This window comes from Phymastichus coffea, unplaced genomic scaffold (genome assembly GCF_024137745.1).
Source record: "Phymastichus coffea isolate CEN01 unplaced genomic scaffold, Cenicafe_Pcof_1.1 PCOF00009, whole genome shotgun sequence".
NCBI lineage: Eukaryota > Metazoa > Arthropoda > Insecta > Hymenoptera > Eulophidae > Phymastichus > Phymastichus coffea.
Window position 1 is genome coordinate 4,255,145 of NW_026706820.1, and position 16,100 is coordinate 4,271,244.

General features: G+C 32.2%; 2 protein-coding genes across 2 annotated transcripts in view; one reads left to right on the forward strand and one right to left on the reverse strand.

Moving 5' to 3' along the window:
* LOC131671335 (SKI family transcriptional corepressor 1 homolog-B) overlaps window positions 1–16,100 on the forward strand; it is a 606,894-nt gene that overhangs the window by 499,084 nt on the left and 91,710 nt on the right. The window lies entirely within an intron of this gene.
* Window positions 14,179–15,244, reverse strand: LOC131670792 (uncharacterized). The gene is made up of 2 exons (XM_058946720.1): window positions 14,971–15,244; window positions 14,179–14,786 (listed from the first exon to the last, which is right to left on the reverse strand). Exons 1-2 carry the CDS (start codon window positions 15,118–15,120, stop codon window positions 14,565–14,567), a joined length of 372 nt encoding a protein of 123 aa, XP_058802703.1. The 5' UTR covers window positions 15,121–15,244; the 3' UTR covers window positions 14,179–14,564.

The following is a 16,100-nucleotide window of genomic DNA, read 5'->3' on the forward strand; positions in this document are numbered from 1 at the left end:
GTATTTTATCATAACTTTTTATACAATTTTTTAAGAATGTTTCTTTGTGAGAATGTCATAATTACAGGTACACAGTTATATATGTTAAAGCAAGTCTAATGTGGTACAACAAGTCAACAATAAACCTTCTGAGTCAATCTGCAAAATATATATAAGTAGAAGCGTTGATTAGTTTTGAAAAAACATAAGGCAGGACGCATATAAGGAGATGAGATTAATTATAGTAATCTGAGTATAGAGGATATATGTAGTTTCTTTATGGCACGAGTTACATTGCTGAGATATTATGAAAACTTCTAGGAAACAGTAAATGTGAAAATTTCCCATTGTAGTGAGATTTTTAACATCTATAAGAGGAAACATAGATAACGTACAGTTGTACAATACCCGTGAGACAGAAAAGTTTATAACCGAGTAATCAATGACATTCGTTAAATAGAATTTCATAAGTATTTAACTATGTTTACGGTTACATTGATTAATCAGAGGATTATTTTGAGACTTGCTTGTACATTTTTATCAACTAGTTACAAGAGGCTACATAATACCTTGAGTAACTTGTACTTGAATTTTACAACAACACAGCTTTGTAACAAATAATATATAAGGACTGTTCAGTCGTGTCAAGATTTGTTACTCACATTGTTTTCAACAAGACTGTCCAAATTTAGTTGAGTAATATTCGATGTACTACTTTCTGTCGTTCCAGTTATTTCAGATAATGGCTTTCTGAATTGACATCGTTTCTGTGATATCTTGATCAGGCAATCTTGTGCGTCAACTGCAAAAATAAGTGCTTGAATGAAAGGTTTTATCAGACGATTGTTTATTACTTGTGAAATACTTACTGCCTAGATTTATTATGGAAGCTGTATAATACGAATAATGTTTATCGTGATCTTCTTCACAACCTGATCGACAATGCCACTTTATATGATACAACTTTTGTGAATCAAAATCACGGTCATGCTGAGGATCAAAGGGAATTCTAACTGCTTTCCCATAAGTATTTCTAATTTTTAACTTGATATCAATTATATTTATTTGATATAATTTATCTTTTTCATAGTTATTAAATCTAACAGTAGCACAACCAGGCTTCTTCTTCAATATTTCATTGACTTTTTCAAAGTCTGTTTCACTGTCATTCAAATCTGAAGCCTCACTTTCGCTCATTTTAAGGTTAAAAATCAGTCGTTTTCAAAATCTGTTAACAATTGAATAAAATTTCCAAAAAAAATCACTGTAAAATCAAAAGCTCTCACAATGTGCTAAAATTCCTCAGTCGTATTAACTTTGTATGAACTATACAATTCTATCTAGTATTTGAAAGTTATTGTATTTATAGTTACTTTCTCTGTCTTTTTAATGATAAAAAACTTTGACTTTTGAGCAGCTTTTGAGAACAAAGAAGGTCAAGAAGGAGGGCCTCTAGTAACTTCTACCGGTCGTCACATGTCACATTTGCGTGAACATCACACACACACCTTCATGGAAGCGGCTTCCGGTGTAAAAAAGAACTTTCCCGATGGCAAATTTAATATGAGATTACAAGAGAATATAAATAATTTTTGTAATATTAAGAGAATTTCCCAAAATATAATAGATATAAATTTCTCTATTTGAAAATTATGCTTATCAGTAGCGCTCATGTGGATGCGTGTTGTGTGTGCGTATGTGTGTTATGATGCCATGTGTTGACGGCCATTTTGCTTATATAGTCTTAGTAAGAATACCGGCTGTGATGATGTCCACGTTGTTTACTGTATTTGTTGATTTCTCAGATATAAATAGTTAATATTTTCTAAGTATAGCAATGGAGGAAATATTTAAATACAAGTACAAAAAATACCTCGCCACGAGAAGTGCAAATGATTTATCAAAATATGCGAGGAGTGAGTTGAAAAAAATAAAAACGTGTGATTGTACAGCAAGTACGGCAGTGCGTGAAACGAAGGTTAGTGAAAATGTTTGTTCTAAATTACTCTACTGACATGTGCGGCGTAAATTGTTTTGGATAAAACTATTGTCTTCTATTGATATATTTGGCACAAAATGTCTTTCATAACCTAGCTTAGTTTTGTTTATGAAATAATATACATACCTTAAATCATGATTTTTCTTCATAGTATTTGAACTGTTTCTTGACTATCATAAACAATTCATTTATTTGTATTGCAGGAGACAAATCCACAAACATTTTTTGAATCTTTAATGGACTGCGACTATGCATAACCAATAAGTGAAGGCATTCCTACAGAAAACATAATTGATGTCGATACTAATGACAATTGTTTTTCACCTACGCATGACACTACTAAAGTTGACGAGATGATTGAGCAGCCAAAATTCAATTTCGTAAGAAGTTTTACTAGCTCCATATGCTTTTTAAAGTACATGTAGATTGCATTTTCATGAAAACGTATGTTAGATTTTTCAAGATAAGCAAATTTTTATTGTCGTTCTATAAATATAATATTTGTTTGGCTGTAAAAAGTATGATGTGAAACATGCATTTTTTTTGTTTGATAAACAGTCTGTAATTTTTATATTCTTAACATATTCATATTTATGAATGAAAACTGTAAATGCTCTTGTACTTATGAATCTATCTTAAAGAAAATCATAGACTACGGTACCTTATTGATGGTCATTTTTTTATTTTATGTTTTCAAGTCATAATGAAAACAAGTCTGTTACTTATTTATGGAACAATTTACATTAACGAATGCATTTTATTCATCCACATATCAATCTATCTTGTAAATATCATCTTCAAATACAAGTCTGCATAACAGTTTTCAAAATTATAAATCACATCAATATCAAAAATCTAAATAGCATTTATTTATTGTATAGGTCAATTGAAGAGTAGCGAGTTAATTGGAACATGCCCCGATTAGAAATTCCCACATGGCATTTTTATAGAATTTCCCATATGGGATCCCGTATGGGATTTCAAAAATCCAATATTTTCTATAGTAATTATAATTACAACGTGCAGTTTCAATATTTCTGTTTTTTGAATATATATGGATGTATTGCGGGATGTTGATCCTTGGCAGATGCGAGTTAAAATTTTTTTTCATCAAAAAGAAATTCTGATTTCAATTAGCTGAAAAACATAAAAATTCGATCGTATCCAAGGAGATTGTTTTTATTTGAAAAGAAAAGTATCTCATACGGTCATAGCCGAAGAAAAAAAAACATAGAAAATCAGGGATGAATTGAAATGGTTATTTTATATTTCATTTTCATTGGATATTTCTCAAGACAATTCAGCTCTTATGAATACATCTTCTATATATTATGTCGTAAAAATATCAAACATATTAATTTTACTTTTTTTAAAATCAAAATTAAACAAAGATGAGAATGAGAATTTACACTTTCATTAATGTCAAGATACTTAATGAAATGGTGTTCGAGGCAGAGGATGGTGAGATTAGCTCTTCGAGTCACACACCAAGAAGTTGACACTTCTACGACAATTTTGGAACACCATGATGAGTCTTCTCTCATCTTTGTTTAATTTTACTGCCTTTTACGAAGAGACATTAGGCCATTTTAAAGCCCTGAAAAGATCATTTTTAGTAACATTAAACATAGAATTTGAAGTACAACTTTTTGAAGATACTGAAAGATCATTCAACTTCAATTAGAAATCTGACGTACTGACAGTTAGTATATTTGAGTTTATTGACGTACCAATCATTTGCCAATTCACTTAAGAGAGCTAATATTATATCATTTTATCACATTTTATAATCATTTCAGTTAAATTCACATTAGTTGAGATTAATTTAATATTCAGCATTTCCATACATTAACCAATGCAAGACTACGATTTTGTGGATCATTTTGATTTGAAAAAAAGTTAAATTAGAATGTTTGATGTTTTTACGACATAATGATAAAGAAGATGTATTCATAAGAGCTGAGTAATTGTCTTGAGAAATGTCCAATGAAAATGAAATATAAAATAATCATTTCAATTCATCCCTGATTTTCTGTTTTTTTTTCAGCTATGACCGTATGAGATACTTTTTTTCAAATAAAAACAATCTCCTTGGATATGGTAAAATTTTCATGTTTTTCAGCTAATTGAAATCAGAATTTTTTTGATGAAAAAAAATTCAAACTTGCATCTACCAAGGATCAACATCCAGCAACGCATCCATATATATTCTAAAAACAGAAATATTGCAACTGCACGTTGTAAATAATAATTACTATTGAATATATTGGATTTTTAAAATCCCATATGGAAAATTCTATAAAAATCCCATGTGGGATCCCATATGGGAAACTATATGGGATTCCATGTGGGAATTTCCAACCGGGGCTATTGTATATTGTCCTGGTGAAAAGTTTGCTATAAACAGTCTGCAAAGATATGCGAAAAAAAGTCTCATGACTGCACATCTTAGCACACTGTTGCACATTGATTAACAAACGTAAACAGTGAAAAATAACTGAATTAATTATGAATTTTAAAAATCATAAACAATTTTTTTTAACGCGATATAAAGTGATTTGCTCCTATTGTATGTATGCCATATTTTCGTCGTAATTTCTGATGACGTATTAACCCTTAAAGACCCAAAGTGGCATAAATTGTACACCGGTATTTGAGGCTTCGAAAATAATGCTATCAGTAACTAAAAAAATTGAGAGAGACATTTCGAAAGTTTGAGAGTTGCTCTTTCCGATGGTGAATGAATAATTATAAACAAATTAAGTTTGTTTACAAAAAAGCATGGTGTTTTCGCTCTCTTTTTTGAAATCGAGTTTTGAAAGGTCTAAACTTTAAAAATCATTCGTTCAAAGATCGTTTCTCACTTCCATTTTTCCAAAATGGCGCCCGAACTGCAAACTTTTTGAGAAAAAATAAATTCATGAACGTTTTACTTGAAAACTATTTAGTTATTTAGAAAATCATCAAAATTAAAAAGTTCTTGAAATTGCTCATAGAGTACACTTGAATTTTTTAAAAAAATTTCAAGCATTTATTTTCATTTTGCAACTGGCAAAATTATTGCAAAATTGAAAAATCATTGCAAATACACTGAAAACAGGTACATATATTCTTTGACTGATTCTAATGACTTGTTATTCTTGGTAATTTTCTTCGTAAGCCTATAGTTTCCGATAAAAAAATTTTTTTAAATCAATATCTGTATCTATATTTATATTGATTTTGAAAAATTTTTTTATCGAAAACTATAGGCCTACGAAGTAAATGACCAAGAATAACAAGTCCTTAGAATCAGTCAAAGAATATATGTACCTGTTTTCAGGGTATTTGCAATGATTTTTCAATTTCACAATAATTTTGCCAGTTGCAAAGTGAAAATAAATGCTTGAAACATTTTGAAAAAATTCAAGTGTACTCTATGAGCAATTTTAAGAACTTTTTATTCTTGATGATTTTCTAAATAACTAAATAGTTTTCAAGTAAAACGTTCGTGAATGTATTCGTAAAAAGTTTGCAGTTTGGGCGCCATTTTGGAAAAACATAAGTGAAAAATCGATCTTTGAACGATGAATTCTCAAAGTTTAGATATTGACTCCACCTGTTAAAAAGGTTCCAGGTCGATGGCATATCGGAAAACCTTTCAAAACTCGATTTCAAAAAAGAGAGCGAAAACACCATGCTTTTTTGTAAACAAACTTAATTTGTTTATAATTATTCATTCACCATCGGAAAGACCAACTCTCAAGCTTTCGAAATATGTCTCTCCCAATTTTTTTAGTCACTAATAGCGTTATTTACAAAGCCTCAAATACCGGTGTACAATTTATGCCACTTTGGGCCTTTAAGGGTTGAATCTGCTTAAACAAATTATTTTATTAACATCGCCAGTTTCTCAATAATACTGTTTCAAGAATATATTTCAATGAAATACTAGTGTTTTCTTTTCTTATAACCGACTCAATTTACAGGTTGATGAAACAAATCCAGAATATTTGGCTGACAATTCTGATTTTCCATATGAATTTTTCGATTCTGATAATGAAGAAGACGAGTGTGATTTTAGTAAAGTTACATCGTTAAAGGATTTATTCAAAGTAAAGGGTTTTTCTAAGTTGATTAACACTCCAGTAGCAGTTAGTCCGAGTGAATTACTATTAATGGCATTAAGACTTTCTAAAAGTCTTCATTTACCGTGTGATGGTACCATAAAATTACTGACTCTGATAAATAATATATTTGAAAAACCTATACTACCTCAATCAAAATACAAATTGGATCAAATTTTTAATGAAGCCAATGATGTAGAATATCATGCAATTTGCCCGACGTGTACTGGAAATTTAGGAAAGTCACAAGATCTTGGTGATGAAGAAATATGTAAAATATGTAAAAAATCGGTTTCTTTGAGTAGTGCATCGTGTGAAAATTTATTTGTTATACTTGATCCATCGACGCCAATAGCTGAATTATTGGAAGCTCATGAAGATTATTACGATTATGTTGTTAGGGAAAGACCATGTGGGGGTGATCACATGACTGACATATACGACGGTATCAAATATCGTGAATTTGTCAATTCATTGCCAAGCGAAGATAGATATACATATGTAACAACAATTTTAAATACCGATGGAGCGTCTCCCTTCAAATCTGCCCCTTCTTCACTATATCCGATTTACGTAATGGTGAATGAAATACCACCACAAGATAGGATGGATAATCTTATTCCTTGTTGCTTGTGGTTCAATAGAAAAAAACCAAATATGATGATCTTTTTGGACGCCTTTGTAGATATGATGAACAATAAAGTAAGCAAGGGAATCAAGTGTACAATCAAAGGTGAAGAGCGAAAAATCAAAGGATATACCTTACTCAGCTGCGTAGATACAGTGGCAAGAGCGCCAATGCAAGGCATAATCCAGTTTAACGGAAAGTTCGGTTGTAACTGGTGTCTACATCCTGGTATATGGTCAGGAAGCATGAGGTATCCTGTATACGGCGAAGGTGTGCCAGATGATATTCCCGAAAGAGATCATGCCAGTACAGTTTATTGGATGGAAAAATCTATTGAAAATGGTGACAAACCAAACTTTGGCATAAAAAATCCATCTGCTCTTATTCGTATGTTGAAATACGATATAATTGATGGATTTGTATCAGATTATATGCACGGCACTTTAGGAGCATGTAAACAAATAACAAATCTTCTATTAGCGAATAAGGACGATGCGGATTTCATTCAGCCTCTCTTACAAAAAATAAAATGTCCTTATCAAATTTCGCGTTTGACGAGATCTTTGGGCGACTTAAAATATTGGAAATGTCGTGAATGGGAAAATTGGATGTTGTTTTGCAGTACGCCCTTACTTTCGTTAGTATTGCCACCTACTTACATCAACTATTGGACATTATTAGTTGCAAGTTTGTATATACTATTGCAAGCCAAAGTCAGCCTTGCAGATATTGATAAAGCAGATGAAATGCTATTTGAGTTTGTTTTTAGAACGCAAGAATATTTTGGAATAAATGCAATGACTTCGAATATCCACGCACTTTTGCATCTTGCAAGAAGCGTTCTCCATTGGGGACAGCTATGGGCTCATTCTGCATTTGCTTTTGAAGCTGGAAATCATCACATGTTGCAGGCTATCCACTGTGCGCGAGGGGTTAATTCGCAAATTATAAGGTACATTAATCTAAATCGTTCTATATCAATTTTGGAAAAATATGTTTTTCCTAATGTGTCTGAACCAGTAAGAGTTTATCTCAATAACACACTTAAGTCACTAGCAAAGAAGAGCACGAAAATTGGCTCTATAACTTATTTCGGGAAAGCCTTCCCAGTTGAAGAAGAAGAAGCCGAAGCCTTCCAGCTATCGTCCTCGAGTACATTCTTCAAACGAATGGTAAAAGATAGCTGTTTGTATGCGTCTTGTTTGAAAGTGAATCAACGTTCAGATAACTCCTTTGTTCAACTGAAAGACGGACGGTTTGTTAAACTTGAAAAGTTTGTGGTTGATTTCAACAATAATAATGAGTACACCCTTTGTCACATTGTCAACACAAGTCCACATAAGTTGAGCAATAATTATGAAGCTCTTCGTAAAGTCGTCAACATTCAAAAATCTATCTACCGTTTCAAAACTGAAGAAATAAAAACCATTTGTATTTTTATGGAATTAATTAATAACAGTTACATCTGCCCAATTCCAAATTTGGTCTATTATTAATAATTCAATTCAAGAGATTAAGAGCGCTGAAAGGTTCGAATTATTGTATATAAAATTGTATATTAAATTGTATTTCAATAATTGTAAATATAATTGTAAATATAATTATAAAAATAATTGTAAAAATAATTGTAAATAAAATTGTATATACATAATTGTAAATAAAAAATTTGTGTACGAGCTATTCATATAATACTGTATGAGTTATTAATATTTAAATATTGCCATAACGAGTTCATATTAAATTATTTATAGTAGAATTAGAATCAAAATAATCAAATCATAATTTTTTAATTTTTATTCTATTAAATAAAATTCTTTATGCAATAATCATTAGAATTTTGATGAAAATAGAGCTGTTGCAATTAAAAAACGATTGCAAAAAGTTATTATTGAAATTTCATAGATGGTAAGTTCTGATACAAGTTCTGATACAAGTTCTGATATAAGTTCTGATACAAGATCTCATCTTGGATGGTAATGGCATGAATCGAAATCCGACCACAAGAACTTAGGTTAGAACTTATACGAGAGCTCATATAATTTCTTGTACAAGTTCTGATACAAGTTCTGATACAAGTTCTGATACCCTATTTTTAGGAGGGTGCCTTTTCAAACAAATTTTCTAATAACATTTTTGTAACTCATCAAAGGCAAAACTGTACAATATTTTATCCTGATAATCTGTCAACTTATATCTATCCTTTTAAGGTTAATTGATCCATTTAAAGTTAAACTTTTATTTGAAGCAAAATTCAATTAATCTCACTACTGAGGTATCAGTCGGTCATTATTTTGAGGTTAATATAATTAAAGCGATCAATTCATATGAAATTCATACCCACTATACTGATGCACTTATCAAACTTTTAATTATCTACAAAAATCGGCGATAATCTTTCATGAACGTATTATACCTATAGATAATACAACAACTCATCACGTGATTATCTTTCAGCCAATCAGCTCACGAATAAACTGACTTCATTTTATCAGGTTCACTTTTTTACAAGAGGATGTGAGATATATCTATTGCAAAATCGGTATTGCATTGCGTATGAAAGAACTATAGCACTTTTCTGGCATTTTGTTGTGATTGTTAGTTAACTAATTAATTTAATAAAACGCGGAAAAATAAATACCCACCTTCATATCTAGTTAAACGTAAAATCAGTGCCATTGACTGTACAAATGGTATCATAACCTCAAAAATAGCGTGATTGGCCAGGTGGCCAATAACTAACATAATAGCACAGTGACGATCATAGTCCTTGGCACATAAAATATTTTATAGATTTTTCAATTTCACCTAAAAAATTTATTATTCAACGATAATTAATCTATATTAATTCACTATAGCACAAAGTATAAATGCTATGATTGTTGAAAATTCATTGAATAGTTACCAAAGCATGGCGTCTACACTACGACTTTATATAACTTTTATGATTAATCTCAATGAAGCCTTATCTCTTATTGCTGCAAATAAATTTAACATCCGTAACAATGTCAAGTATTCATAGTTTCATAAACGTTAGTTTTTAAAGAATGGATGTAATAATTTTATAAATAACATAACATATAGAGATTTCTTATATTTCTCTATATAACTATGGGGGAGAGGGGGCAACAACTGTATTTGTTACCCTTATGTATCCCTGCAACTTGAACGCCTATCGTGCGAGACGGCTGGTGATTCTACACTTAGAATTAATGCAACTTTTAATATTTGATCTCCAGAAAATAACACAGGCCGATCTGGTATATCCGAAGGAATTTTATGCGCTGAATTCGAAACTGGTCTCAGAATTGATCCGTTACCCCCAGTTTCTAAGATTTCCTAACCGAAAAGTGCAGAAAATAAAACAGAATCATGTACCCATTGGAACAACCCGCTGTAAGCAATGATGTTACAAAAAAAATTCGCGGCCACCCTCTCCGTGGCACCATTACTAAATTATTGAACGAAAAAGTATTAGAAAATATGGCCGCTAGTACTTGGCAGCGTATGTAAGGTAAGTTTTGGACTTTGGGGCCTGTAAGTACTGGTATAATGGCTATTTTGATTATCATTCAAGGAATCACGATGTTGGCTGATGTTTAAGTCAATGGAATTGCGTTTCATCGCATACGAGGTGTGATCAAAAAGTAAGGTGAATTTTTATTTTTCTCAAAAAATATTTATTTATTCATCAATTTTCATTTTATCTCCTTCAAAGTAATACCCCTCGGATATAATGCACTTGTGCCAACGCTTTTTCCAATCCTCAAAGCATTTCAAAAAATCATTTTTTGTGATCTTGTTTAGTTCATCCTTCGATGCCGTCTTTATCTCCTCAATTGTGGCAAAACGCCGTCCTTTCATGGGCCTCTTCAGTTTTAGGAACAAGAAGAAGTTACAGGGGGCCAGATCTGGTGAATACGGTACCTGTGGCATCGATACTGTGTTGATTTTAGCCAAAAATTCGCGCACAAGCAACGACGTGTGAGCAGGGGCGTTATCATGGTGCAAAAGCCAATTTTTATTTTTCCACAAATTCGGACATTTCTGGCGGATTGCTTCGCGCAAATTGCGCATAACTTGCAGGTAATATTCCTTATTTACTGTTCTACCCTTGGCAAGAACTCATGATGCACCACGCCCCTGCAGTCAAAGAAAACTGCAAGCAAAACCTTTACATTTGATCGAACTTGGCGTGCTTTTTTTGGTCTTGGTGATCCAGAATACCTCCACTGGGACGATTGAGTCTTAGTCTCGACGTCATAACCGTATACCCATGTTTCGTCACCTGTTATAACCCTGTTGAGTAAATCTGGATCATCGTTGATGTCATTCAGTAGCTCTTGGGCGATGCTCATGCGACGTTTCTTTTGGTCGAAATTGAGCAATTTCGGAACAAACTTCGCTGACACACGTCTCATGTCTAAAACACTCGTCAAAATTGATTGGCACGAACCAAATGAGACGCCAATATCATCAGCAATTTCTCTAATGGTAATTCGACGATTTCCCAACACTATTTTCTTCACTTCTTCAACATTCTCATCAGTTGTGGATGTGCTGGGGCGTCCAGAACGAGGTTCGTCGTCGGTGTCTTTTCGGCCTTCTTGAAAGAATTTATACCACTTGTAAACATTTTTTTGGCTTAAAGTAGACTCACCGTATGCCACTTTCAGCATTTCAAGTATTTTGGAACATTTGATTCCATTTTTCACACAAAATTTAATGCAAACTCTTTGATCCATGTTTTTAGACAGCAGCAAATCGTGGAGCACGCAAAACACTTCTAACCTTGATGCCTCTCACAAACAAACCAAACATACTACAAAGCTGAAATTTGGAACGTATGTTCTAGACGAGTGTACCGACATAACCAAATAAAAAAGTCGAAGATCGAACGGACGTAGCCCGCTAAATTTCAAAATTCACCTTACTTTTTGATCACACCTCGTACATAACGCACCCGAAGAATTTCGATGCGCTAAATCCAAATCCCAGCTTAGAATTGCGCCAGCACGTCAGTATTCCGAGATTCTAGAAGGCTATAATCTGCGTGGTCATAACCCTAAATCCCAAAAACCCCCGACCCCTTAACCTTTAACTGCCCCCTTAACCTTAAATCCGTTAACCCTGTAGCCCTGAAATGTGTGATGTTATAACCCTCGATGCCGTTACGCAAATCCCTTAATGCCTGAGCCCAGTAATTTGCGCCACAAGGAATCTAGGGCTATTGTATCGCAGGTTACATGATTCCGAGGTGAAGAAATTCGGGGTTAAATTGGCAGGTTTTATTGCCGCGCTTGTTATAACCTTCATGGGTTAAAATATTTGGGGTTAAGGGGACGGGGATTATTGCATCGACGGTCACAGGGCTCGGGGGTTAAGGGATTTAGGGTTAAGTGGGCAAGGTTTATTGCCCCGCAGGTTACAATGCTCCAAGATCAGGGATTTTTGATCACACCTCGTATATGGATGGTCATTCCATTTACTAGCAGTAATCTAGAACACCTTAACGACCCTTCTACTACATTTAGCTCCAACGACAACTACTACTAATGACGTTCAAGATGTTGAAGCACCACAATTTCAGCTTTCACCCAACTGTTCACCCAAAGAAAACTCATATATTCCATTACCAACTGAAGAACATCAACGACCAAAACATTTACCTGTACAACCTGTTAAAAATGCCTTGGGATTCATCTCCTAATTAGATTGTAAATGGATTGTAACGACTTGACTTTTCTTTTATTATTTATCATTCTTTTTATGTGTTTGCAAGTTTCAAAACTATTTTCTATATATAACGGTTACTTTTCCTCGTTATACTCCTCAAGTAACCGTGGGGGTTTTACTGTGGCGGGTGTAACGTCGGATAACTAATAATAATACTGTATTTTATTCTAACTTATACTACAGTAAAAGTGCACCAAGTTGTACAAAATTTGAAATGCCATTGGAAAGCAAGAATACTTTGAAAGTTTCTCTTATCAAGGTTTACTGTAATTCCTAATGAAGACAAGCTGACCAAATAACCAACTATTTGAAAACATAGCTATAAAAAAAAAGAAAGATTTACTACTTTGTTTTGCGCATCCATTTACTTAGAGCGTCCTTGTGTTAATAGCATGGTCAGCCGATGCTCAAACCCTATTCCGGAACGCAGTGAGATAAAGAAAGATAAAACCTTTCAAACACGTTTCCTTACAAGGTTTTATTTTTCTGTTTAGTACTATATAAAATTTCTACAATAAAAATTATAAATTTGTCCTACCTTTCGTCTGACTACCTCCTCTTCAACCTACAGTGCCGAAACCGCTGCTTTCAGCGCACCATAGTGCTTAAAAGCCGTGCTCTATTGGAAAAGTAGTAGTAGTAGTAGTAGTAGTAGTAGTAGTAGTAGTAGTAGTAGTAGTAGTAGTAGTAGTAGTAGTAGTAGTAGTAGTAGTAGTAGTAGTAGTAGTAGTAGTAGTAGTAGTAGTAGTAGTAGTAGTAGTAGTAGTAGTAGTAGTAGTAGTAGTAGTAGTAGTAGTAGTAGTAGTAGTAGTAGTAGTAGTAGTAGTAGTAGTAGTAGTAGTAGTAGTAGTAGTAGTAGTAGTAGTAGTAGTAGTAGTAGTAGTAGTAGTAGTAGTAGTAGTAGTAGTAGTAGTAGTAGTAGTAGTAGTAGTAGTAGTAGTAGTAGTATTACTAGTCCTACCCTGTTGAAAAAATCCTGTAGGATTTCCAACTGAAATTTCCAGCTGAATTTCTAGCTGAATTTCTAGCTGGATTTCTCTGGATTTCCACCTGAATTTGACTGGATTTACAGTTGTATTTTCAACTGAATGTAGGTGGATTTTTTATTTCTAAAAATTCAGTAGGATTTCCAACTGAATTTTTCAACTGGATTTCTAGCTGGAGTATACTGGATTTCTACTTGAAATCACTGGATTTACAGTTGAATTTTCAACTGAATGTAGGTGGATTTTTAATGCTGTTGAACAAATTCAGTAAGATTTCCAACTGGATTTCTCGCTGGATTTATAGGTGCAAATACTACACTGAATGGATTTCGAAAAAAAATTAGAAATGCAATTTTTATTATTAAATATATTTAAATATTGGTGAAATCAATAAATATTACACTCATAAAGTAACTTAATTTGTTTAATTTCTAGTTCGCAAAATCATAAGTATATTTTATAAATATACTACATAATGGTAACGTGTACGCCTTTTAAACATATTGAAAATACTTTTCAAAGATAATTCTGTATTTTTATGATCACATTAATATCACACATGAATGAATCATACATTAGTCTTGAAGTATCATTAAACTATCTTTCGATTTGTAATTTAGAGAGGAATATACCTTTTTTAACAATATTTTGAATAATTGTAGTTGAATAAAAAGAAAAAAATAATCCGCATTATATTATTTTTCTATTAGAAAAATAATCTTGACAACGGTCAAGTGATTAAAATAATGAGTAGCCACATAGATGATTATTTTACATTATAAAAAACATTTGAAATATAAATATCGACTGTGAATAGACTAAAGAGGAACAACTATTACTAAAAGAAAAAAAAATGTTAAAGTACGATTTGTACTTAAATCTAATAATAACTTCTTGCATACATTACTGCACGTTGACTTTTTTGCGCATACTCTGAATATAAGCATTGATTTCTTCCGTCAAGTAAGAATTTCTTTCAATTGATAAGTCTTTCATAGATGGTTTTGCTTGGCCTCTTTTCTTTTTAAAATATAAAAGACATCCTGCGCAAGGAATTATTTATAAATAATGGATTAATGAATTATATATATATAATGGAGAACGGTTGGAATGATAATATATGTACGTACTGTCTAAAATATCGAGTTTAAGTAAATCAAAAGGCTTTCTACAGTTTTTTTGTTTGGTATAACCTTCGTTGAGTGAGCTTTGATACATTTTCTTGCACGATCTTCCTCAGAAGGGTACATGTGTCGAAAAATCATTGACAAAAAGTATTTTGCTTCTTTTCTTATGTATTTTTCCCAATTCTCTAAGGGAATTTTGAGTTGATCAGTTATTTTAAATACTTTTATCTGTAACAGATCAATAAATATACATTATAGATATTTTATTTATATTTCAAAAATTATTTACTATTACTTTTTTGTCAAAGAGAAATCATAAGTTCAAGCACGTGCATAAATAATTGAATATTAAATTAATTAATTAAATAAGTCAATTTAATAGGATAATTAATATAGGACATTACATAATTACCTTGTATCCATCTTCATCGATGATTGTATTTTTGTGTCCAAAATTCTTGAAACGTGAATCAATTGACGGTAAAGAACTTGCTCCTGTGTTGTTTGATTTATTATCTTCAAAATCATGGTTGCTGTTTGCTTTTTCATTAGACTGGGGCATCTTGTGTGTAAATAATTTCTTGGAACTAGAAATTCCTGCTGCTAGTTAGAAATTCGGTTTCACTAACAATAAGACCGATATGCTGAGGTTTCTTCAATGGTAAGTTAAACGAGTTTTCATCATCAGAATCAAAAATTATCCCTGCAAATAACAGAAAATTCCATTACAACGATTATTTGACGATGTTTTTACTTGTTTATTGATTATTATACTTGCTTTTTCTGGGATTCTGTGACTTGAACAAAATAGGGCTGTTCTTTGGTGATACTGTTACTGATTCTTTTGTTGTCTTGTAGACTTTCTAACACATTTGAATTTAAAGGTGCAGATGAGTCTTCGATAGGTTTATAATTGTGCTGGTTCTTTATTTCAGCATTACTTTTTTGCATCTAAATTGATTCTTTGCTGCAGCATTACAAACGTCACAAAATAACATAATATCAATACATTTTTTTACTGTTTTTTGAAATAACGTGCTCACTTTTTGATCCAAGATATCTTCTTGCAATTTTTTGTTGTGCTCTTTAACTCTTTTTTTCGTTTCTTTATCTTCAGCGTTGATTTTTTTCTGTTTATCAATTTTTTCAATTAACACGTTTGTGGCATGATCTTTTTGTAGATATTCATCTATAACTGAAGTATTTAAGCGTTGAAAATTTCCTCTTTTGGCCTTGAAATTATATAATTCTTCATCCTCTTCTAAAGAATTTAAAACTATGAATATAAAAAAATTAAATGTAGTCATAAACTTAGTCTCATTTGATTTTAATACAAACATAGGAATCTCACCTGCTAAGCCCCCTATTTGTACAGGTACTAAATTTTTAACACCCTTCTCATCAGCCAGTTTGCACTCATATACTTTCTGCTTTTCATAATCATTACAGTCACAAGGACGTTTGTCTTGGAAATCAACAACATCCGATATTTTTACAACTGTAATCTTCTTATTATTAAAAACCAATCTGACTTTTACGTGC

Excerpts from the sequence above, each read along its gene's own strand:
- LOC131670792 (XM_058946720.1), bottom strand. The coding sequence starts at position 15,120 with ATGCCCCAGTCTAATGAAAAAGCAAACAGCAACCATGATTTTGAAGAT. Across the intron at positions 14,787-14,970 it reads TCGATGAAGATGGATACAAG|ATAAAAGTATTTAAAATAAC; the intron begins GTAATTATGTAA and ends GATCTGTTACAG.